Source organism: Haemaphysalis longicornis, unplaced genomic scaffold, assembly GCF_048455015.1.
Source record: "Haemaphysalis longicornis isolate Haplotype H1 unplaced genomic scaffold, Haemaphysalis longicornis Haplotype H1 scaffold_1, whole genome shotgun sequence".
Taxonomy (NCBI): Eukaryota; Metazoa; Arthropoda; class Arachnida; order Ixodida; family Ixodidae; genus Haemaphysalis; species Haemaphysalis longicornis.
The window spans coordinates 130597412-130617974 of record NW_027526203.1 but is presented as its reverse complement, the minus strand read 5'-3'; the positions used below and the strand labels follow the sequence as shown (position 1 = coordinate 130617974).

The window sequence follows — 20563 nt, the reverse complement described above, 5'->3', positions numbered from 1 at the left end:
CGCTCGTGCGCTCCACCACTTCTGGGCCACCAATTTAAATGTGCCACCTTCCTGCCCGCTTTTGGCCCCGTTTGCGTGTGCCCTGAAGGTGTGCACGTGACAAACATGACTGGTCCTCCCTTTGTGCTCCAGGTACCGGATGTACAGGAAGAGTCAGACCACAGGGTTCCCATCGCTCATCACCATATTCTCGGCACCAAACTACCTGGACGTCTACAACAACAAAGGTGGGCGGCTGCGCTTCTCTTTTGCGCTTCTCACCTCGCCCGTGTGGGCAGGCTCGTCAGTGGAGCGTGATGGCCTTTTGTGCCTTTTCTGTGCACCAAAAGGAAGGCATGCCGGTTGTGGGCATCGGGAGGGGCCGAGCGAAGCGCCACCGCAACCGCAGCTTGCTGTGGCCAGCATGCGCACGTGACACGATTCTGGCGAATGGTGTCAAAAGCGAGGGACTCGATTCTGCTCGCACGCTCGCTGCTTGGCCATCTCCTTGTTCGCACCCCTGTCGTCATACCGTTGGCTTTGTTTCGGGCATTTCAAGCATCTCTGTGTTTCAAAAAGGACACGCACATTGTGGGGAAGCTGTTGTGAGGTGCACGTAAATTGCGCAGAGGGGGACAAGCCGCTGCTGCACGTGCAGTGCCTGGCCCATGGCTGCTCGCCACCAGTTCAGTTCAACGGCAGATCAACCAAAGGTCGCACTGGCCAGGCTCCGTCAAAACCTCTTGTCACTGCTCTGTACCAGCAGAAGACAGACTTGCGCACTCCGGTCATCTCCAAGGTCGCTGCGTCGCCAGCGAGCCAGGGCACTCAATGAGGCGCTTGGTCCACAACTCGGGTGCCCTCCTTCGAGGGTTGTGCACGAGCAGCGCTGCAACAGAGCACTTTTCCACCGATCACTCAGGCAGGGATGCTGGTACAGTTTAAAGGCCAACTGCACTCAAATTTTACCTCGGCCGTATTTACTTTGAATGCACAGTACGTACTACCAAACCAACTGGGGCATGACTGGTAGCCTCGTGAAATTTGTTAATTAGAAATGTTTAAAATAGCTATGTCGCAGACGACGCTGCACCTGCTGGCGGATCGCACAAACGGCCTTGAAGTGGACGTGACATTTTGGCCGGCCCTGCTTTTTTTTTATACGGCCACTCAAAAGAAGCGCAGGTTTTCTCCAGCCGGCTGGCTGGAACATCACGTCGGCCTGGCCATAATGGCCGTGCTGTTCTCAATTTCGGTTTAACTCTATCGTTACCACGCCTATTCAAATCGATCACCGGTGATCGATGATTTATATTGCCTATTTCAACATGTTGTAGTTGTTTCTCGTACACTTAATGCGGCCTGTGCTTAGTCTAGGCACTGCCCTTTTAGAATCAGTTAAAATTTTCCCGCTCCGGCGACATTGAGATTTTTGAAGGCGTTTTTTGCGAGCTTAGGTGCGTGTGTTTTTGAGGAAGGGGGCGTGGCTGCTGCACTTGAGAAAAAAGGATGCAGATCGTGGTTAGGCGGCATTACCATAATATTTTTTTTTTGTCAAAAGGCTCCTGGCAAGTCAAATACCAAATAATGCGGTCAACTTTGTAATCCGACAGTGTTGAGAGGTGATAATTACTTGAAAATGGCCCCAGCTATTCACTTATGATCTTTGGTTCGGTCAAAGGGCAGCTTTATTCTCCCAAAGCTTATTTCTGATGGTCCCCCGCATGTCTAGCAAGTGTGCCTGCCATTTTCAACCAGTTCCCAGCAGTTTCGGGTTCGTTTTTGCATTGCGAAATTCATATTTGGCGCTACTACCCAGTTACCCAACTACAAGCTCATTTGCCTTGGCGCCTCCGTTCCCCGCTACTGCTCCTCAAAACAAGCATGCCGCTCGCGCTTGCACTTTATCTACGCCTTGCTTTTGGGATAAGAGCTTCCGCTGAAAGTCAAACGATAACACCAAGTCGTCGTGTATCAGTTCAGACGAGGAGAACGCTTCCAATTGACCTTGAACACCACCAGCTGTTCACCGGCCAGTTTCGGTTTCATACGAGGTATTTCCGGAGGTCTAGTGTCGCTTCTTAGTAGTACTATCTATTCTGACGAAGTCTTCAACAGCCTTGTATTTGTTTCTTTTCAAAATTGTTAGGTGGCGCTGCAATGTAGTAGGCTCGAGGTGCTGAACTCGCTTCACAGCCTGACGGCGGCTTGGTAAAAGCTCGCTGGGCATGATTCTAGCGCATCGTGCCTTATTACTGCAAGCAGGGCTACCATAGTGAGTCAGAACATGATAATAAACCGCAAATGAAAGTTCTGACTGATAAGTGATCATCAGAACGTCAACAAGCATCCACCAAAGAGTTTGGTTCTCAACTCCAAGCCGATTTTTTTCACATTGCTTGCTTGCCTTCAATATTGTGCAGGTCATAATCATCGACAAGGTGTTTTTACATCACGTGGAGGCTAATTTGGGGCTTTAATAATGTCAAACTACCAAATTTCTTTCAGAGAACCATCTAAAATAGCAAAATTTGAAATAGTGGTTGGGCTTCACCACATGGCACGGGCACCACGCGGGCTAACAATTTTTTTTATATCTCACAAATTGCACTGCGAAACTCAATTTTTTTTCTAGGACGGGTTTTTGAAATCTCTACCTACAAAATATATATTCTAAATTTTTTCTACTACTGGTCGTTTATTATACACAACTTACTTTTTCTTTTCTTCAACGCGTGGACAAAATTTTCGAATTCGATATTTTTTTTCGCATTCATTATTTAGGAAAACAATATTAAAACTGGTATCGTTGGAAAGCGCGTGGAATAATCTGCATTTTGTGTCCCTGCAATGTGTGCCTAACCAATATATATAGCAGAAAAAAAATGTTTTGTTAGACCCTTCAAAATTGGTCGATTTTGCGTGGTAACGAAAGAGTTAAAAATCTCCGATTTGTGATGGTCGTTTGCACTGTGGTACATTTATTTCAGCTGTCATATTTACTATCTTGCTGTGTGGAAGTAATGCTTCCAAGAGGTTGAAATTTTGAGTGCGGTTGGCCTTAACACTTTCCTGCCCATGGGGAAAAGCAGTAATTTGGGTACTCTAGCAAGCAATTTTTTCCCAGTTGCAAAAAATGTGCACAATTCAAGGGTATGGTATTGAATTGTAGGAGGGCAAATTTTCTTTGCAGTGGAGATTGTTTCAAACAAGAATTTTTATTTGAGAAAACAAAATTTAAGAGATACATTCTTTACATAAGCTATCAGTGCAAAAGTCCTGCAAATATTAAATGCCTGACTAAAATTTTTTGACTTGCAAAAACAGTGTTAACACTAGTGGGTTTCGTGCCGCTGTGCAAAGCAGTTCCTCGAAACACAGGGCGGCCACACATGCATCGCAGAAAACGTTGGTTTTATGCATAGAGTTTCATACAATAGCTAGACAGGAATCTGGTGCTGCGATCGTCCGCCGCAATGGACGTGATGGGTAGTTGTGGATCTTGATTGGCACTCTATGGTTACAGTTAAGGCAGGAAGTTGGGCTAGTTGGTTATCTGACTGCATTTTACTAGCGAAAGACAGACGCGGACGAAGAAGTACACAGAAGTGTCCTGTGTACTTCTTCTTCGTCTGCGTCTGTTTTTCGCTAGTAAAATGCACTCGATGGCTTTGCGACAAATACTATGGATTAGGTCGTGCAGCCAGTTTCATTTTCATCGTGGTCGCGCATGAATGCCTTTGCCTATGCGAGTTGTGGGAAGAAGCATTAAAAAAATACGTTTCTTCTCGAACTCAATGTCACTCGCGCGCTGACGCCACCCTGAGTAGAAGTGTATAACCAAAGTTGTGAATCGGATAGGTTATCAATTCATTGCCGGCACAGCGAATGCGAAAACACAAATGACAGTGCTGTATGTGGCAAAATTGCCTGCGAATTAGAAGTTGTTGCACCGCTCATTCGGCAGAGCAGTGTATTTTAGAAGCTGACGAAGGTTTTGAACTGCTTGGAACAGCCACACTTTTCGTGCGAATGCCAGCTCCTATGGTGTAGACCAGCAGTACTGGCAGATAAGAGTGCCTGGCACTTGATGAATGCCTCTAATTCAGGCTTAACTTTTGCAAATGTAAATGGTTCCTTTCTTCTTTAGAAGCACAAGTAAGAAATATAAGCACCGAAATTATTAGCTTTTAAAAAGTTTGTCCCGCTGTAGTTGGCGGCAAATGGCACACGTACTCCGCAAGCCTCCTCGACTCCGCATGTGCTTTTTATCTAAATACGCAGTTTTACTTCATTTAAGGGGGCAGACGGGTCTTTGAGGCCGAAAAATGGCCAAAAAGTCGATTTTTTAAAAATGGCATTTTCGGCATCCGCGGCTATTTTTCTATCAGTTTGCAAATTTTCTCACCAAAAGGCGCTGTATTTTACTGTAAATATCATTTTAAAGTGCACCCCACCGCGCAGTTCGCTCATAGTTCGATGGTGAAACGGCACTTTTCTTGCCAAGCGTAGCTAGCGTTCTCGGCTAACGAAAGCGTCCATCTTGGTCTCGTTTGAAAGACCGCTTCTTCGTCTTTGATTTCCCGCCACGGCTGTCTCATTTTTCTCTCTGGTCGCGAAGAAAAAAGCGTACAAGAAAAGGTCAAATGCGTGCCGTTATTGGCTGCTGAGCTCACGTGACCAAAATAGTGCCATCTGATTGGCGGATGCGGATCAGCAGCGTCTGCTGCGCGCAAAGTGCAGGGCAAGCGGGTAGCCATCTTCGATAACGGCGAGCGTGTAACTATGCCGAACCGGGGCCGCAAGTTCAATACGCGACATAAATTCGGCAGAAAAAGGAAGAAATCTATGGGAAGTAACTTCAACCGCAACGCTGCACCCCCAGAGAAAAGTGACGAAGAACGGGACACCGCGTCGCCCACCGAAGCTGCCGATAATGACCTAGGCCTAACCCGCCTACCGGCCTTGGAAGTTCCGACTCGCAGCAGCCGCGTCCGCCGAGATACGACGATGCTGCAGCCAGCAGATCTTCAGGCAAGACAAGATAACGCCGAAGCAAAACTACAGAAGCTTGCGTCAACCCCAGCGACGAAAAGGAAATTTGGTCGTCTGGATAAGAGCGACGAAGAGGCGCAGCCTGTCGACGAGACGGCCTTCGTCATTGTGAACCTCGAGTCGGTGAATGAGCTTTTTAGCGCTGTGAAGTGCAGAATATGTGGCGGAGACGTTCGCGTTGAGAAATGTGACCGCGAGTATGGCCTTGCGGTAAAACTAATGGTGGTGTGTGCGAACTGTGGAGATGTCACGGCAGCATGGAGCTCGCCGCGCGTCGACGGAACCCAGAAAATGAACCATTTCGCTGCAAACATCCTCGCTGCTCGCGCGATGCAAACTACCGGAAATCGCCAAGCTGCTCTAAATGACATCTTCTCAACCATGAACATTTCTCACCGCGGTCTTCATAAGAAAACTTGGCAAGGGTACGTAAAGCAAAAGCTAACCCCAGCGGCAGCTCGCACTGCCGAGAAAGTGACGAGTGAAAGCGCACGGTCGGTTCGCGAACTTTACCGTGAACTGGATGTCTCTAACCCCGGGAACATTGCCGTGTCGTATGATGGCTCGTGGATGACTCGTGGACACTCATCCCACATAGGTGTGGGTGCGGTTATTGAACTTTTCACTGGGCTTGTCATCGATTATGTTGTGCTGAGCAACTTTTGCGCGGGGTGTGAGCGAGGGCCGAAGGAAGGTGATCCGGCCTATGAAGCTTGGCGTGCTACCCACATCTGCCAGAAAAACACGGAAAAGAAATCTGGAGAGATGGAAGTGGAAGCAGCCCTTATCCTTTTCGAACGGTCGCTTCAAAAGTATGGGCTAAGATACACAACCATTCTCTGTGATGGCGATTGTCGAACTTTCCTCGCCTTGCAAGATAAAAAGGTGTACGGGTTCATTCAAATTGAAAAAGAAGATTGTGTGAATCATGTACAGAAGCGCGTGTTCACCAATTTAAAAACTGCGCTTGCAAAGCACAAGGGTAGTGGCTCAGAAAATCTTGGAGGAAAGGGAAGGCTGACGGGTGACCTTGTCACCAAGCTAAGCTCTTACTACGGCTGGGCCCTCAAGTCTCACAAAGGTGATGTTGAGGCAATGGAAAAGGCAGTCATGGCGACCTACCACCACATTACGTCAAATGATGCACTGCACAATCACAGCCTGTGCCCGACTGGCCCCGACTCTTGGTGCCGCCAAAATGCAGCACTTGCCAAGGGAGAACCCATGCCAAAGCACCGGTATAATTTGCCACCACACGTGTGCAAAGCCCTGCTTCCAATTTATCAGCGCTTGTCGAATAAGAAGCTGCTCGAAAGGTGTTCACGGGGTAAAACCCAGAATAGCAACGAAAGCCTTCATTCGCTTATCTGGGCACTGGCACCCAAGGAGCGCCATGCGTCGCTCTTCACTGTTCAAGCCGCTGTTGCAGAGGCAGTGATGAGGTTTAATGCTGGCAACGCGAAAACCTCATCAGGAATCCTGAAAGCCCTCAGCTTAAACCCTAGCGTGAAGAGCACCAAACGAATGACCGAGAAGGACCATCAACGAGCACAAGACTCGGCTCGCAAGCACACCTCAGCTGAAAGAGTCCAACAGGCCCTAAAAAAGCGTCATTCAAGAGCTAATAAGCAGTCTGACTACATTCCTGGTGGTTACTAGCAATCTCGCACTGTAAATCTGTACATACGCTGTAGTATCTGTCATTAAAACGTGTGCCATTTGTTTTTTGCACTTTTCTCAAAACTCAAATTTTAGGACTTCGTTCAGTTTTGTCCCCAAATATCTCGGCACCCAGAGCAGGTAGGGCTGTAATTTTTTTTTCTAATGATACCTACACGTGTGGAGCATACAATATAGGAAACAAATTTTGAAGTGGAGGTTTTGGAAAATTATCATCGTGTTCAATTGACACCACTTGTGAGCCATTTCTCGCAGAGTACAGGAGGAGTGAAGTTCAGTGTGTTGTAAAGAGACGAAAAATAGCTAAATCAAAAAAGTAATTCCTATATTGTATTCTTTAGTCATTTCTCTGTCTATCCATGTGGTTAGTGCTATTCTGTGTGCCATGATTATTTTTTAATTGCGTCCCAAACTAATGGCAATTAATCACTAATTATGCCAAAATATAATCAACTTACAAGAAATCTAATTGCAGATTTGAAATCAGCACAAAAAACTCCATATTGCTGTGCAGTTTCATTAAAATTGGTCAATAAATAAAAAAAATAGCTCTAAGACCAGTCTGCCCCCTTAACACCAGTTTTTAGGCACCAAAGTTTCTGTGCACACAGCAATTTATAAATAGCGAACCGCGCAGTAAATGTTTTCTGGTAGAGAAACTCAATATGCGTAGCCGTAGCCACGTTTTGATCCTACGTAATCCAGTTCCACTACTGCCCGTCGTTCCCATTGAAGTGCAAGCACAGTCTCAAGAGTTCGCATGGACACTAGCGCCAGATTCCTCTCTAGTTATGGTTGTATGAAACCATGGTTTTCTGCTCCACTCTTTTTTGTTTGTCTGACAATTTACAGTTTCGATACCTTTTCGATTTATGGGGCTTGTGTTGAACAGGGGTATGAGGTTATGGGTGGTTTCAGTGCTGAAATCCAGGGATGAAAAGTTGTCCATGGAGTCGGTGCTGCTAATGTCATCCAAAAAGTCGCGCGTAGAATCCTCCACATCACTAAAGAATCGGCGTTTCCACGGCACCGTACCACGCGATGTTGACACGATGTCTGTATCATCTGAACGCCCATTATATGACACCAGTGGGGCTTTAAGAAATTGCGGTGCACAGAAAAACAAACGAAAGAGGATGTAAGTGTGTCTACCACTCAGTAGATTGCGCTAGATCTCGGAGCGCACTCGGAAAGCATCAAATTCAAATGAGAAAGCGTCAAAATTTGAACTTGAAATTGTCAATAGTATATCGAATAGGCATGGGCAGGAAGATGTTAAAGGTGCTGCTACCTTATGGCCTGTGTCAGGTGAGAATAAACGATTTTTGAGATGTGAGAAATGGCGCTCCTGCCGTTCCGTCACTTGGCGTCCTACATGCCTGGAGACGTCACTTTCTCGTAAAAACCAGAGCATGTGTTGAGATAATGCAGGCAAGTTGAGATGCAAGTGAAAGGAAGTCTCGTTTATTTTCGCTTATCCGGTTGCGGTTTTTCATCCTGAGTGCACGCCTGCAGTTCTGTGTATCCAGACAGGATATTAGTGCAGGGGTGAGACGGCTGTGTGTATTGCGCAGTTTCGATACAAACTTGTTTCCCTGCGCCAGGCTGCTCCAAAAGCTTGAGAATTGCAAATTTTGCACCAAACTGCTCCAAAACAGTCTGAGAGCCAAGGATTTTAACGCTCCCGTCAGTTTCAGTGGGGAAAAATTTTTACTGACGGAATACTTTTCCAGCATCTCCAAGGTGATGCTGTTTGTAAAGGTTCAATTGATTAAACATTCAATAAAAAAAACACAAAATGTTCCCCGAGATAGCTTTTTCTAAAGTCACGATGTTGGGTTGCACATGTTATGTTCTGTGAGCTTTTAAAGTTTTTCCATCGAAAACCATTGTGAAGTCCTGTAGAAAAAAATACTTATGTGTTTGTATACTCACGCGACAAACTACTTGACCAAGTTGATGCAAAAAACGGCAATTTTCGGTGCGCCGGATCTCGGAACGACATTACTGGGCGACATTACTTCACCATCTTGGTGTGGTAAACACTGGGAAACATGGCCGCTGGGCAAAGCAGTTGCTCGTGCTCTTCGCCGATTTCTACCGTGGTTTTGGTTATGGGGGTGGCTGGGTTTACATTTAGTCGTTTGATCTGTTCGTTGGAAGTTGTGCCACTTGAAAGATGGGAGTTCATGAAAAACAACGTGGTGCCCGCGAATCCAGGCCTTGAGTGTGAGGCACGGTGCTTGCTTGAAGTGAAATTTTGGCCTTACCGCGGTCTTATAAAAAGCTGAGTTATTGCCTGTCTTTGACGGTGGGCTTGCAAGCGGCGCGAATGGGACAATCAACACTACAGAAGTAGCAGCGCAGGCTACATCTCCGCAAAATGTTCAAGCAGTGTCCGATAGTGGGACGGGCTATTATTACACGCTAGTAATAATGGTTCACCTATCTGAAGTGAAATTTAATGCCAAAAGGGAGGTGGATAAACATACCAATGTTACTCAAATTACGATCATGGGTGACGTTGGCACCATGGGGATTGGAATGGGAGGGTTGGTTGAGTGCGAAGACTGTCGCCTCGTTTTGCGCAACTTTTGCCGTGGATCTACGCTTGTGCGTAAAGCCGAGTGTGGAATTACGAAAATAATAATTTCGGCATTCACATGATAATAGAAACGCCTTTCGATTGCTTAGTTTTTCAATTCGATATTTTCAACGGCAGTCCACGCTATCTATGCGTAGAGCCTAAGAATTTAAAAATGGCGTGTAAAAAGGTAGTGCAGTTCGTACCTTGTGATACTCTGGTAGAAGGAGCTTTATTGAAAGGCTGTTTCAGTGTTATGTACATTCAAAACCGATTAAAAAGTGCACTTTTCTCCCAGAGTTGCCAAAATTTGATTTTTTTAGGCTCCTAAGGTGAGATAATGTATGTCGTTCTTCTGCTCCAAAATCGAGATTTTGCTGCTCCAAAAACTGCTTCCAAATCTGATTCAGCTGTCTCACCCCTGTATACGCCTCGAGCGCGGCCTGTAGGGGCGCCACTGAAATCCCCCTAGCGGCCCGTTTCGAAAGCAGCCGCGGGAGTCCGTGTCCCGCTCCCGACTGTCGCCGCTGCTTTTGCGGCACGTTCACGACCGAGATTTACCGTTTGCGGGCGTTTCAAATCACTGTTTTGAAGTCACCGTTTGAAGTCACTGTTCGCAAATGGGGTGTGTTTACAAGAGTGTAAATGTTTCTGACGCGCTCTTAGTGTGGTATATTCGGTCTGTATAAGCGCCAGGTGTGCGTCACAGGCCAGCGTCGCGCAACCGCCGTATGGTGGAGCCGATTGTAGTTACATTGCCCTGAATTTACTGGCAGTGTCTCCGTAACCCCCGGTTCCTCAGATGTTCATGCTACGGCTATACACTACGATGTAAATCAGTTTTCTGCGCTTACATAATCAGCGGAGCACTCATACCTGACAGCGTGCCAGTTACGTTTGCCAGTATTATACCTCTGATATTGATCACCACCATTTACAAGCCAGTCTGTGTTAATTCTGGGAATATTCAACAGAAGTACGATGGGCAATGCATAATTATACTCGGGGATCAGCACACGACAGAGTCGTCTTGTCGTGAGGTGAGCGCCTGCAAACATTCATCTGCTACATATATCCTCTGCGAGCAGCGCGGAGACGGGCTTAGAATATAATCCGCGTCCGCAACTAAATGCTTCTTCGAAATATCGTCATATGACACAGGGAGCCTGTTGAATAAAGCAGAAACGGAAATCAGAGGGCCTTATCACTTGCCACGCTCTTCCAACGACCCCTTTCATCGCTTGTTGAACCACCTACCCTGTATACTTCCAAAAATGCGTCCGCCGTTTGATCAGGTGTTTGTTGAAGTCGAAAAACAAAAGGACAGTGAACACAAGATTTGTGTCTGTGATTACTAAAACCAGAGTCCTTCAATGCTTCTCTAGTCGTGAAACTCCCGGCCATGTTTCGTACGGGGACAAAGGCTACCGCGAGTGGCGCCACCGCAGATCGGAGGGCATCGGGCGGCTGCCGCTGCTCTGTAGCCAGACCAGCAGGCAGGAACGCAGTAGCAGCATGACCGTTCGCAGCAAATTTTTTTGCCACTCACAAAATGATAAGTCCATTTGAGCGGCCCACGACACGTAAAGCGAAAGTGCACTGCTGATAAGGCGGCAAGCGTCTGTTTTATCTTACTCCGTGGTCCGTTCCCTGCCAAACGCGCTCTGACCACGCCCCCAGCTGCCCTCCGATCAACACCAGCGCTGCGGTGCGGCAGCGAACGAAGCTCTCCCATAGCGTGATGGCGAAGTTTCATGACCAGAAAGGCATTGAAGGACTCTGCTAAAACGTTCATTGCTTGATTCCGCTCCGCATTTGTACACACCGTCCCTTTCCCCTCCCCTCCACCTATGTTTTGCGAAATAGCAGTGCATTTCGCATCTAGTTGGTCTCTTTAGCATGTCAGAAGCTGCACTCTTTTTTTTTTTTTTTTTTTTCCGTTTCCGTTGGAGCTATTATGTTTCTTCCGCACTTTCACAGCATTTATTTTTCCGTAGTTTCATTAACTTGCCTTGGTTCTTACTATAAGGCGTGTGTGGGCAAATATTTAACGACGCACGGGCTTGGAATAGACTTATCATTTCCGGATGGTTTATATTCTTATAAAAGGCATAAGTTATTGTTCGGGATTGGGTAATCATATCCCCGAAACATATTTTGCTAGAACGTATATATTCGAAACAAAACCGCATTCATTGTCCACGCTGCAAAATGAAGCCAAACTCTCGCTGCGCCAGTATCAGGTCTAAACGAGGCGACAGTAGAATTCGTTTGTGCTTGACGTATTTGGAGGTGACAGTGGTGATATGCTGCTACCGTCGCCGACGCCCGGAAGAGTGGCGACGAAGTGTGAGGAACCGCGACAACGGGTAGCTCTTGCAGGCGATCGTGTGCTCTACTAAGACGCAGCTGCTTTTTAAGTGACCTAAAGGTACTCTTTGCTTATACACTTCACCATAACAAGTTTTTTTAGGGCGTGGGAAGGCAAAAAGAAGCAAAACAGAACCAAAACACTGCACGAGCCCGTATCAGCCACGCAGCGCAAATCTCGTCAATGCCGCGGAGAAGCGGCGGCTGGCGGCGCAGCGATCGTGAAGCTCGAGGCGTATAGTGGCAGGGTGTCTAGCGATCGGGAAAACAGGGAAAAGTCAGGGAACTTTTAGCCACCGGGAAAAGTCAGGAAATTGTCAGGGAATTTTTCAATAAAGTAGTACCAGTCAGGGAAAATTACTTCGGGGCCTGCCCACACAGTTTTAGAATAGGGGAAACCAGTGTTGGAGGTCCCCAGGAAGTTACCGAACGCAACACGCTCGCGCGCGACGAAAGAGTCGGGGGTGGAACTGCTGCGTCAATTGCGCCAATTCGCCCTGCTGTGCCAAGCTGCGCAGAAACGGCAATTTGCGCGATTATTGTCCATTGAGAGCATACAACGCCAAATTTAGCCGAGTCTTGTCGTCCGGGCAACACTGAGCGCTGGCTACCCAATAGATGCAGCCGCATCCACGCCGCATCCATAGCCACCGCAGTTCGGTGCACTCATGGTTCCCTCGTGGAGTTTATCGCAACGTTGTTATCGCCGGGGCTTTCCCGGAAGGCTGTCACCAGCATGAGTAAAAGTTCTTTGAACAGTTATCTAGTGATATAACTTGAGGCATGGCCTCAGGAATTTGCAGCTGCTCGAAGTAAGACGAATGACCCTTTCGCACATCCTTCGCATCTGTAGTTTTTTATTATTATTATTGCGCGAGTGCGCAGTTACTGTGGTGAATGAAGTCGATTTTACGGGACCTGCACAAACTTTTTTAAAAACAAAAATGTAGGGAAGCTTGCACTCGCGCGCAAGACGTGAGTCGCGAAGCTGTTGCAGGCAAGCATTGACGGACAGCATTAACAGTTATTTTCAGTAGCACGCCGTGCCTCTTGAATCGCGGCCACTTCCTCGGCCGTACGAACTATCCGCGGCCGGGCCATGCCGAGAACTGCGAAGACGCTGCGCGCGACACTGAACCGCTCAGTGCGTGCGCACTGAGCGCATGCGCACGCTCCTCTAGAGTGTTGCGGCGGCCGCTATCACTTTCCTTTCCGCTGTCGAGTGGGCATTTCGACAGCTGCGCGACACGTGCGCATTTGCGTTCCTCGGTGGGAGTTCTCGGCACGCACGAACCCCGAACTAACGGCCAGTAACAGCTCCGCTGTTAATAACGGCCCTTTTGCATGACAAGTTTATTTGAAGCCGAATTTTTCGCGCTGCCTTAATGAAAGAAGTGGTGTGGAGCGAAAACAGTTGCGTGCAGCGCGCCACACAGCTGCCGTACTCGTTTGCGCGCCGACGAGGCCCGACTCGACCGCAAAAGCGGGCGTCTTGATGGGATGCCGTGCCCACTTTCGCCTTCGCGTCTACCACGAAGTGAGACGTCGTGAAATCGTCATCTTCGTTCGCTGCCTGCCTTTGCCTGCCTATGATGCCTGCCTTCTTGGTCGATGCGGCGGCGGCAGCTTGCTGTGAATACGGCATCATATTGTACGGCGCCCGTCTTCGTGTTGGAGCCTATCGATGGGGGACGATGCACGATCGGCGTGCGCTGCACGTGTAGGGCACGTTCACGACGCCTGATTTCACGGTCAAGGGGACGGAGGCAGCGTTCGTGTCGGCCTCGCCGGCGCGCGAATGACAACGGCAGCGGGGCGGCTCACTGCACGCGATTGTTTTAGCTCGAAACTACTTTACCAAAAAATTTTAAAAAGCAGCCACCGTTAGTAGCATAGTGTTGATTATTATACAAATAAAAGCCAAAAAGACGCTACATTTAAAGGAATTGGCAAAAAGCAGGTTTCAGTAAAGGGTAATATCAAGGTGCCAGCTCCTATTCGATTTATTGCGCTCCTTCTAAATAATTCTGGCCAATTCTATTTTTCATGCAGTTTTTGGATTAGTTGCTATTAAAAGTGCGCTCAGCCGCATTATTTAAGGCCGTCAGTGTGCTCCAAAAGTGCTCCGAAATAGCCCCTAAATTGCTCCAAACTTGCTCCAAAATGGCATTTTTGCTGCTCCAAAGTAAGACTTTTGCTGCTCCTGTGCCTGCTCCAAAAAGCTAGACCCTGCTTCCACCCCTGAAGAGTGAACCGCATGAACCGTTCTCTGGTTTTTCTGCAAGCGAAAACGCGCCGCACGCCTGAGGTGCGCTGATGCTGTCGCGGAAACCACCCGCAGGGTGCGTGCCGAGCGGCAGCACCGGCCGCGGAGTAGTGCAGTAGCTCCAATGACCGCTTCTAATTGCTCTTTAAAATGCTATTCAAGGCACAAACGCACTTGCTTGTGCAAGAAAGGAGCCACCGCAGGCACGAAATCGTCGACGCGGCCGTGAAAATATTGCGCACGAATCACGTGCAGAAACTCGCCATGCGGTTCACGCAGCTCGCCATAGAGTTAATACTACTGCAGCTCGCAGCTGGCTTAGGTTGCTGGGTGCACGTGCGCGGAGGGATGATGTAAGTGGTACCCAAATCACACGCACAACGCGCTTTTTTTTTTTTTTCAGCGAATTTTAAAAGGCACCGCTTTTTTAGGAGCGACTCCTGAAAGAACTTCTTTCTTATGACATCAGGAGCTAGAATTGCATAATCAAAAAGGAACATGACATGGTTTAGCGTGAACCGCATGGGGCGTTTTCTGCTCGCGAAAACGCGCCGCGCATGTCACAGGCGTGCTATGGGCGCGCTGACGCTGCCGCGGAATCACCCGCACGCTGCGCGCGGGGCTGCCGGCAGTGGCTTGGACCGTGAAAGTCGCAAAGTGGTGACGGGAGCTCAAGCGACCGCTTCTAAGCGCTATCTAAAATGCCGCAGGAGGCACACACGAGGTTGCTTGTGAGGTAAAGGAGCTTATAATGTGGCCGAACATGGTACTATAAAACATCAACCGCGCCGCTAGTGAAAGCGCAAATGCAATACCTGCCGGGGTGGTAAGCCTAAATATCTCTGGCGGAGCCAGCCGGCTGTCTCGAGAGGTTCGAAACTGCCGCCATGAGGCGCGCGGTTCCCTATTGGCGCAAGTCGTCAGGCTCCTCCCACTGCCGCGTGCGACGTGCGTCATTTTCTGAGCGAGGCAGAAGCTGCCGCGCACGCGAATCGTCGACGCGGGCGTGAAAAAATCGCATGCGCCACGCCCACTCGCTTGAATCGCGTGCAAAAATGCGCCATGCGGTTCACGTTGCATATTGAGCTAGGACAATCAATAAAAAAAGCAAAAGGTGCTCGCTGAAGCGCAACTTCAAGCTTCTGTCCCGCAAGATGAAATGAACTCTCTGAAGCCGTAAGTGAAGGCAAGCAAACCTCAAACTGAACAAACTGAAGTTAATCAAAGTGCATTTTGAGAATTAGGGCACTTGCAACAAATGTGTTTTTCCCTGTGATAGAATGTGTTTTCTCTACATTTTTGATGTGCTTGACGGACCATTTCCACAGAATGGCGCCTGTTGTATTGGTCAGGGAATTTCGTTTAAAATGGTCATGGAAAACATGGAAAAGTCAGGGAAATCGAATTAGGCAATTTGCTGACACACTGAGTGGCCAAATATGTGGATTAGTGAGCATTTCTCCAGGGCTTCAGGGCCGGTGCCGTGGGGCAGCAAAAGATCCCTTTTCTTACACCCTGCATGGTTTCTTGTGTTGGGCATAGAAATGCAGTGATGGAAGTGCTGCTCCAATTGCTCCAAACTGCTCCAAGACGAAACTTTTGCTTCATGCTGCTCCAAATGGTCATTTTAAGGGATTTTTGCTCCAAACGTGCGCCAAAGGGGCATTTCGAAAGCGTGTGGTAGCACTTCCAACTCTGGTGCAAAAAATGAAACTGAAAGTAAACTTGTCTCTAGTGTCACCTTTATTTAAACATCCAAGTCAAACCCACTTGTAAACTGAGTTTGCTGCGATGTGTCTGCGCATCTGTAGACATGGCCTTCTTTATCTGTGATCGTCCATAGCTTTTTTTATGGCTTTACGGCCGCCCTGGGGCATTGCCATGTTTGTCATAAAGAACATATGAACGGTTCTTTGTGGCGTGTACTAGTGTTATTCGGCTTTATATTTTTCAAGCTGTTTTTCTGCAATCATTTTCTATTACATGCTGCATCAGTCCAACTCCAACGTTGTTGTGGTGTACCCAAACTACATATACAGGCAAACCCGGAAGTTAAAATGTTCAATTTTTTTAAAACGTGGTGTAAGGATGACTGTGGTTTTGTGGCTTTTGCTCTAATTGTGTTTACCCTGTTTTAGTTTTTGGCTGCAAGTGGAAATGTACGCTTTAAAACTAGGACAGTTTAATGATGTACCTCAAGTATTTTTATCCGAAAGTTGAAGGCAACAGAGATATTGTTTGGATTTTTGAAATGATGTGCCTAGGCATTTGATCATTGGTTTTTACATGCAGTATGGTGCATAATAAATATTGGAAACTTTAACAGTTTTCTTGTGAATTATATCCACCCTTATAATTCTATAGAAGCATATTTTGGCATCTGCTCCAAAGTGGCTTATGGCTGCTCCAAACTGTAATTTTGCCTGCTCCAACAGCTGCTCCGAGAAGTAAAATGCCGCTTCCATCACTGGAAATGTCTATTCGCCCCCAGTGTTACGTGTAGAATTGCATTGACAAGCTTGGCATTTCTACCCACCTGTGGTTATGTTACTGCCACACGGTTCGCAGTGTGCAGACCTGTTGGGAAGCTGGAAAGGCAATTTTCTGTTCTTAGTGATGACATCGGCTGTGAAAGCAGTGTTCTGCCCCTTCACTTTAGCGTGTCGTTTTCTGGCCGTCTTTTATTCCACTTTGCTAGGTGCTTTAGACGATGCTGCCACAAGAAGTGTTGTTAATCGGTTGATGGCCAAATAATCGGTTGATGTCGGTAGCACCGCCGTTCCAGTCTTGTCCCGTGGTCGTGCGCGTAGAATAGACGGGCACTGCCGCTTTTCTCACCCCTGTTTCAGGCCAGCTTGGAGGACTGTATGGGGAAAGGAGAGGTGCATGTGCGTAACGAGGGCTTTGCGTCCTAGGCCGTGCCAGAAGCGGCCGGCCCCTGTTGGCACTGTGCGAGTGGTACTTGCTGCCACTGACGGGGTCCCTCCCCTCTTTCTTTTCCTGTGCAGCGGCGGTGCTGAAGTACGAGAACAATGTGATGAACATCCGGCAGTTCAACTGCTCCCCGCACCCTTACTGGCTGCCCAACTTCATGGACGTCTTCACCTGGTCCCTGCCCTTTGTGGGCGAGAAGGGTCAGCCCCTTCCTGGCCTCCTTCCTTGCCTGTGCTCTGTGTCCATAGGTGGTGCACGGGTGCCTGGCACAGTTGTGCCCACGGCCGCTGTTTGCCAGCAGCGAGGCTCGGCTGCGCACCGGGTGCCCCACCACTTGTGGGCACAGAGCCCTGTTTGTGGCTGCATGGCTTTTCGTGCGTGCGGAATTGACATCGGCTGATTTTCTCCCCTATTTGACAGTGACGGAAATGTTGGTCAACGTCCTGAACATCTGCTCAGACGATGAGCTCATGACGGAAGGGGACGACACGTTCGAAGGTAGGCACTGTGTCCCCCTTCACTGCTGTCTCGCCCAATGGCTTTCGATTTGGCGAAAAAGAAAGAACTATGGCGGTGCTCTGATGATGGCTTTTGAGCCTGCATTAGCATTCTTCACCCTCGAGAGCGAGTTTTGCAATGTTGCTCCAATAAAAAAGTACGACCGCCCTTGCAGAAAACCGAAGGAAACAACTGCATTGGTGGCTTCTCTCTTTAAGGTTTTTATTCAAAGCACACATTTCCATTAGTACTTTCTGTATGCAGTGCCGCGCTACACTTGAGAAATCTAAGCCTAGGACAGTGGCTTGTTATTTCAGAGACCCTCAAAGAAGATCTTTCCGTGTGTCTAAGAATGCATGACGTTACTTGTTGCCGGAGCCTACCGGAAAAGCGAGGCAGCGAGGTAGTTGCTTACGATTTTCGCCTCTTTTCCTGCAATACTTGTATCCCTGGAAGTAGATGGGCTTGCTTTTTCCTCGACTGTTGCGCCATGTGGGGCTTTTTGAGACTTGCGTGGGTGGTGGCCTGTGGCGGTGTCTCTTCTCCAGCCTGCTAGCATTCTTGAGGCACCCGAGTGGTGGGAGGTGCACAGGTCAGAATCTTAATTTGAGCCTGGCTTGTGTGGCTCAACCCACCACCGGGGTGCGTGCTCCCTCTCTCTCTCTCTGTGCTCTGTTCTTCTCCCGCTGTGTGGTGGCGTGGGTCTGTGCTGCTAAGATGTCGGTGTGCATTCTACCTCTAGCCGCCTATTCACTGTCCCTAGGTCTGTCCTCAGGAACCGAATCTCAGGAGGATAGTGAGTAAACCCTTTGTGCCTCGGAATGTGGCCCCCTTCCTGTTCTGTCGTGCGATTGGGAACCGTTTTCTAAGCACCTTGTTAGGGGCAAAAGAGTGCAGCTGAGCATGGCTTCAGAAGTGGCGCACTAGTAGAGCTTTGCTCAGATGGAGGTGCCGGTTGTGTGTGAAACACGGCTGGTCGTGCAGTCGAGTCCACTTATAATGATACCGTTTATAGTAATATAGTCGATATATTGCACCGTACACTTTTGTATGCTTCCCATAATAAAATAAACCGCCTATTACAATGCTCCAGTGCCGCGATATCGCTATAACGGTTGAATCCGGTTACTGCGTGCACCAAAAATTCCAGCCGCCGTGATGTCCGTCGCATCCCTTCCACCCCTTAGAAAATGAGTCAACTGCACGCTTACAAGCAAGCGAGGAAGGAGAAGAGCAGATTTTCTTCTGAACCACCCTCCTGGTGCCGCTCACGCGTTGGTTTGTGACACGTGCGCACCAATTTGAATTTGACTGGGTGCCTCTTCAAGCCTCTGTTTTTCCGCGGAAGGGACGTCAGGGCTTATGTTTTTGAAACGTCCCAATGCCTTACTGAAGGCGTGATTGTTGCGCGGTCTGCGGTGACAGTGATGACTTCAACGATCCAGTTGTGCAGCCCATAGAGTTTCATACAATAACAACTAGACAACTAGAGAGGAATCTGGCGCTGCGATCGTCCGCCGCAATGGGTGTGACGGGTATTGGATTCAGATTGGCGCTTGATGGCTTGTGAAAGTTACTATGGATTGAATCGTGCAGGCAGTTTCGTTTTCGTTTTGGACTTGCATGAATGCATTTGCTTTCCTACGCAGGGTGTTGGAAGAAGCATTCAAAAATACGTTTCTCCTTTAACTGCATGCCGCGCGCGCACTGACGCCGCCCTGAGTGGAATGTTTTACAACCACAGTTGCAAATTGGGTGGGTTATCAATTCGTTGCCAGCACAGCGAGCATGAAAGCACAAATGACGGCGCTGTGTGCGGCGAAGTTGTCTGCGAAATACGAGTTGCAGTGCTGCTCGTTCGGCAGAGCAATGTATTTTCAAAGCTGATGACAGTTGCAAATTGCTTGGAACAGCCGCACCTCTCGTGCGAATCCCGGCTTCTACAGCGTAGACCAGCAGTACCGGCAGCTGATAGGAACACCGCTTGATAAATGTTACTAATTCAGGCTAGAATAACTTCTCCAAAAAGTAGTCTTGTTTCTTTTTTTCTGGAGCAGGAAACTTTCCTTAATATTAAAAACTGTAAGTGTCAAAACTTTTACAAGCAGTTTTTGGAGAAGTCCGCGTCCCGCTGTAGTTGGTGGCAAATGGCAAACCTACTCCCCAAACCTCCTCAACTCCGCATCTGCTTTTTATTTAAATGCACCGTTTTATTTCACACAAAACCTGTTTTTGGTCACTAACTTTCTTGTTTGCCATGTAATTTGTAAACAACGAACCGTGCAATAAGACTTTTTGTCGATAAAAAAAACAATTTGCGCAGCCTTAGGCCTATTTCGATCCTACGAAATCTGGTTCCAGAACTACCTATCACCTATCAAAGTGTAAGCGCCGTCTCGGCATTTGCGTTGACACTAGTGCCTGTTTCCCCTCGAGTTAATATTGTATGAAACTCCGTGGTGCAGCCTACTCAGGTGGTGTCTTCGCAGGAGGCCCAACGCATGAACAGTCCTCGGGTACTCAAAACGAAGCTTAGCTAGGTGAAGCGTGTACATATACTCTTGAAAAAAATTGGTGCCAGCTTCGCGTGCAGCAAACCAAGCTGACCGACTGCGACTTCTTTTCTGAAAATAAGTAGTAGTATGAACTTGCTTGCATGCAGATAAAGTGTTCTGAGCTCTGTTCCGTCATCTTATTTTGCAACCCATAACAATTATCGGTTATAACGATGGAATTTCCTTGGCACATCGATATTGTTATAAGTGGACTAGACTATAGTAGTACTGCACCGAGGGCCCTTTGGAGCCTGGCCCTGCGCTTGAAGGCGGCCCCCTGTGGCCAGCGACACCGGAGCAAGGGCTCGCTGGGCAGCTGGAGGTGCTTGGACCGTTGCAATCGCGCCACAGCCCCTGCTGTGCATATGGCATGCTCTTCCTCTGCTGCTGCAGGCATTGCTTGTCTTGGCTTCCACTTCAGCGGCCCTTGGTCTCTGCTGCTCTCTGCTCGCCACTCTGGACGGGGCCAGCTGGGCAAGGGGAAGGGGGGAGCCAGGCCAGAGGTCCAGCCGGCACTCGCATGTTGCCGGCCATGGCTCGGGCATGGGCGTCGGCAGGGGGGTGCAGAAGGGGCGCTTGCCAATTGGCCCCACTCCTTCCCCTCAACACAATGGGTTTGCCCACCTCGCGACCAAGTCCTGC

General features: G+C 48.4%; 2 protein-coding genes across 6 annotated transcripts in view; both read left to right on the top strand.

The window, feature by feature from the left end:
* LOC144180060 (serine/threonine-protein phosphatase 2B catalytic subunit 2-like) overlaps positions 1 to 20563 on the top strand; it is an 84211-nt gene that overhangs the window by 42370 nt on the left and 21278 nt on the right. For 3 of the 5 annotated variants that reach the window (XM_077708477.1, XM_077708471.1, XM_077708492.1), the window contains exons 7-10: positions 133 to 227; positions 16943 to 17068; positions 17289 to 17366; positions 18130 to 18162. In XM_077708477.1, the coding sequence (XP_077564603.1) occupies positions 133 to 227; positions 16943 to 17068; positions 17289 to 17366; positions 18130 to 18162 (332 nt within the window). The remainder of the gene's footprint in view (positions 1 to 132; positions 228 to 16942; positions 17069 to 17288; positions 17367 to 18129; positions 18163 to 20563) is intronic. The other 2 variants (XM_077708481.1, XM_077708486.1) reach the window with 1 other exon arrangement.
* On the top strand, positions 4467 to 8789 carry LOC144180051 (uncharacterized). The gene has a single exon (XM_077708461.1). It carries the CDS (start codon positions 4765 to 4767, stop codon positions 6691 to 6693), a length of 1929 nt encoding a protein of 642 aa, XP_077564587.1. The 5' UTR covers positions 4467 to 4764; the 3' UTR covers positions 6694 to 8789.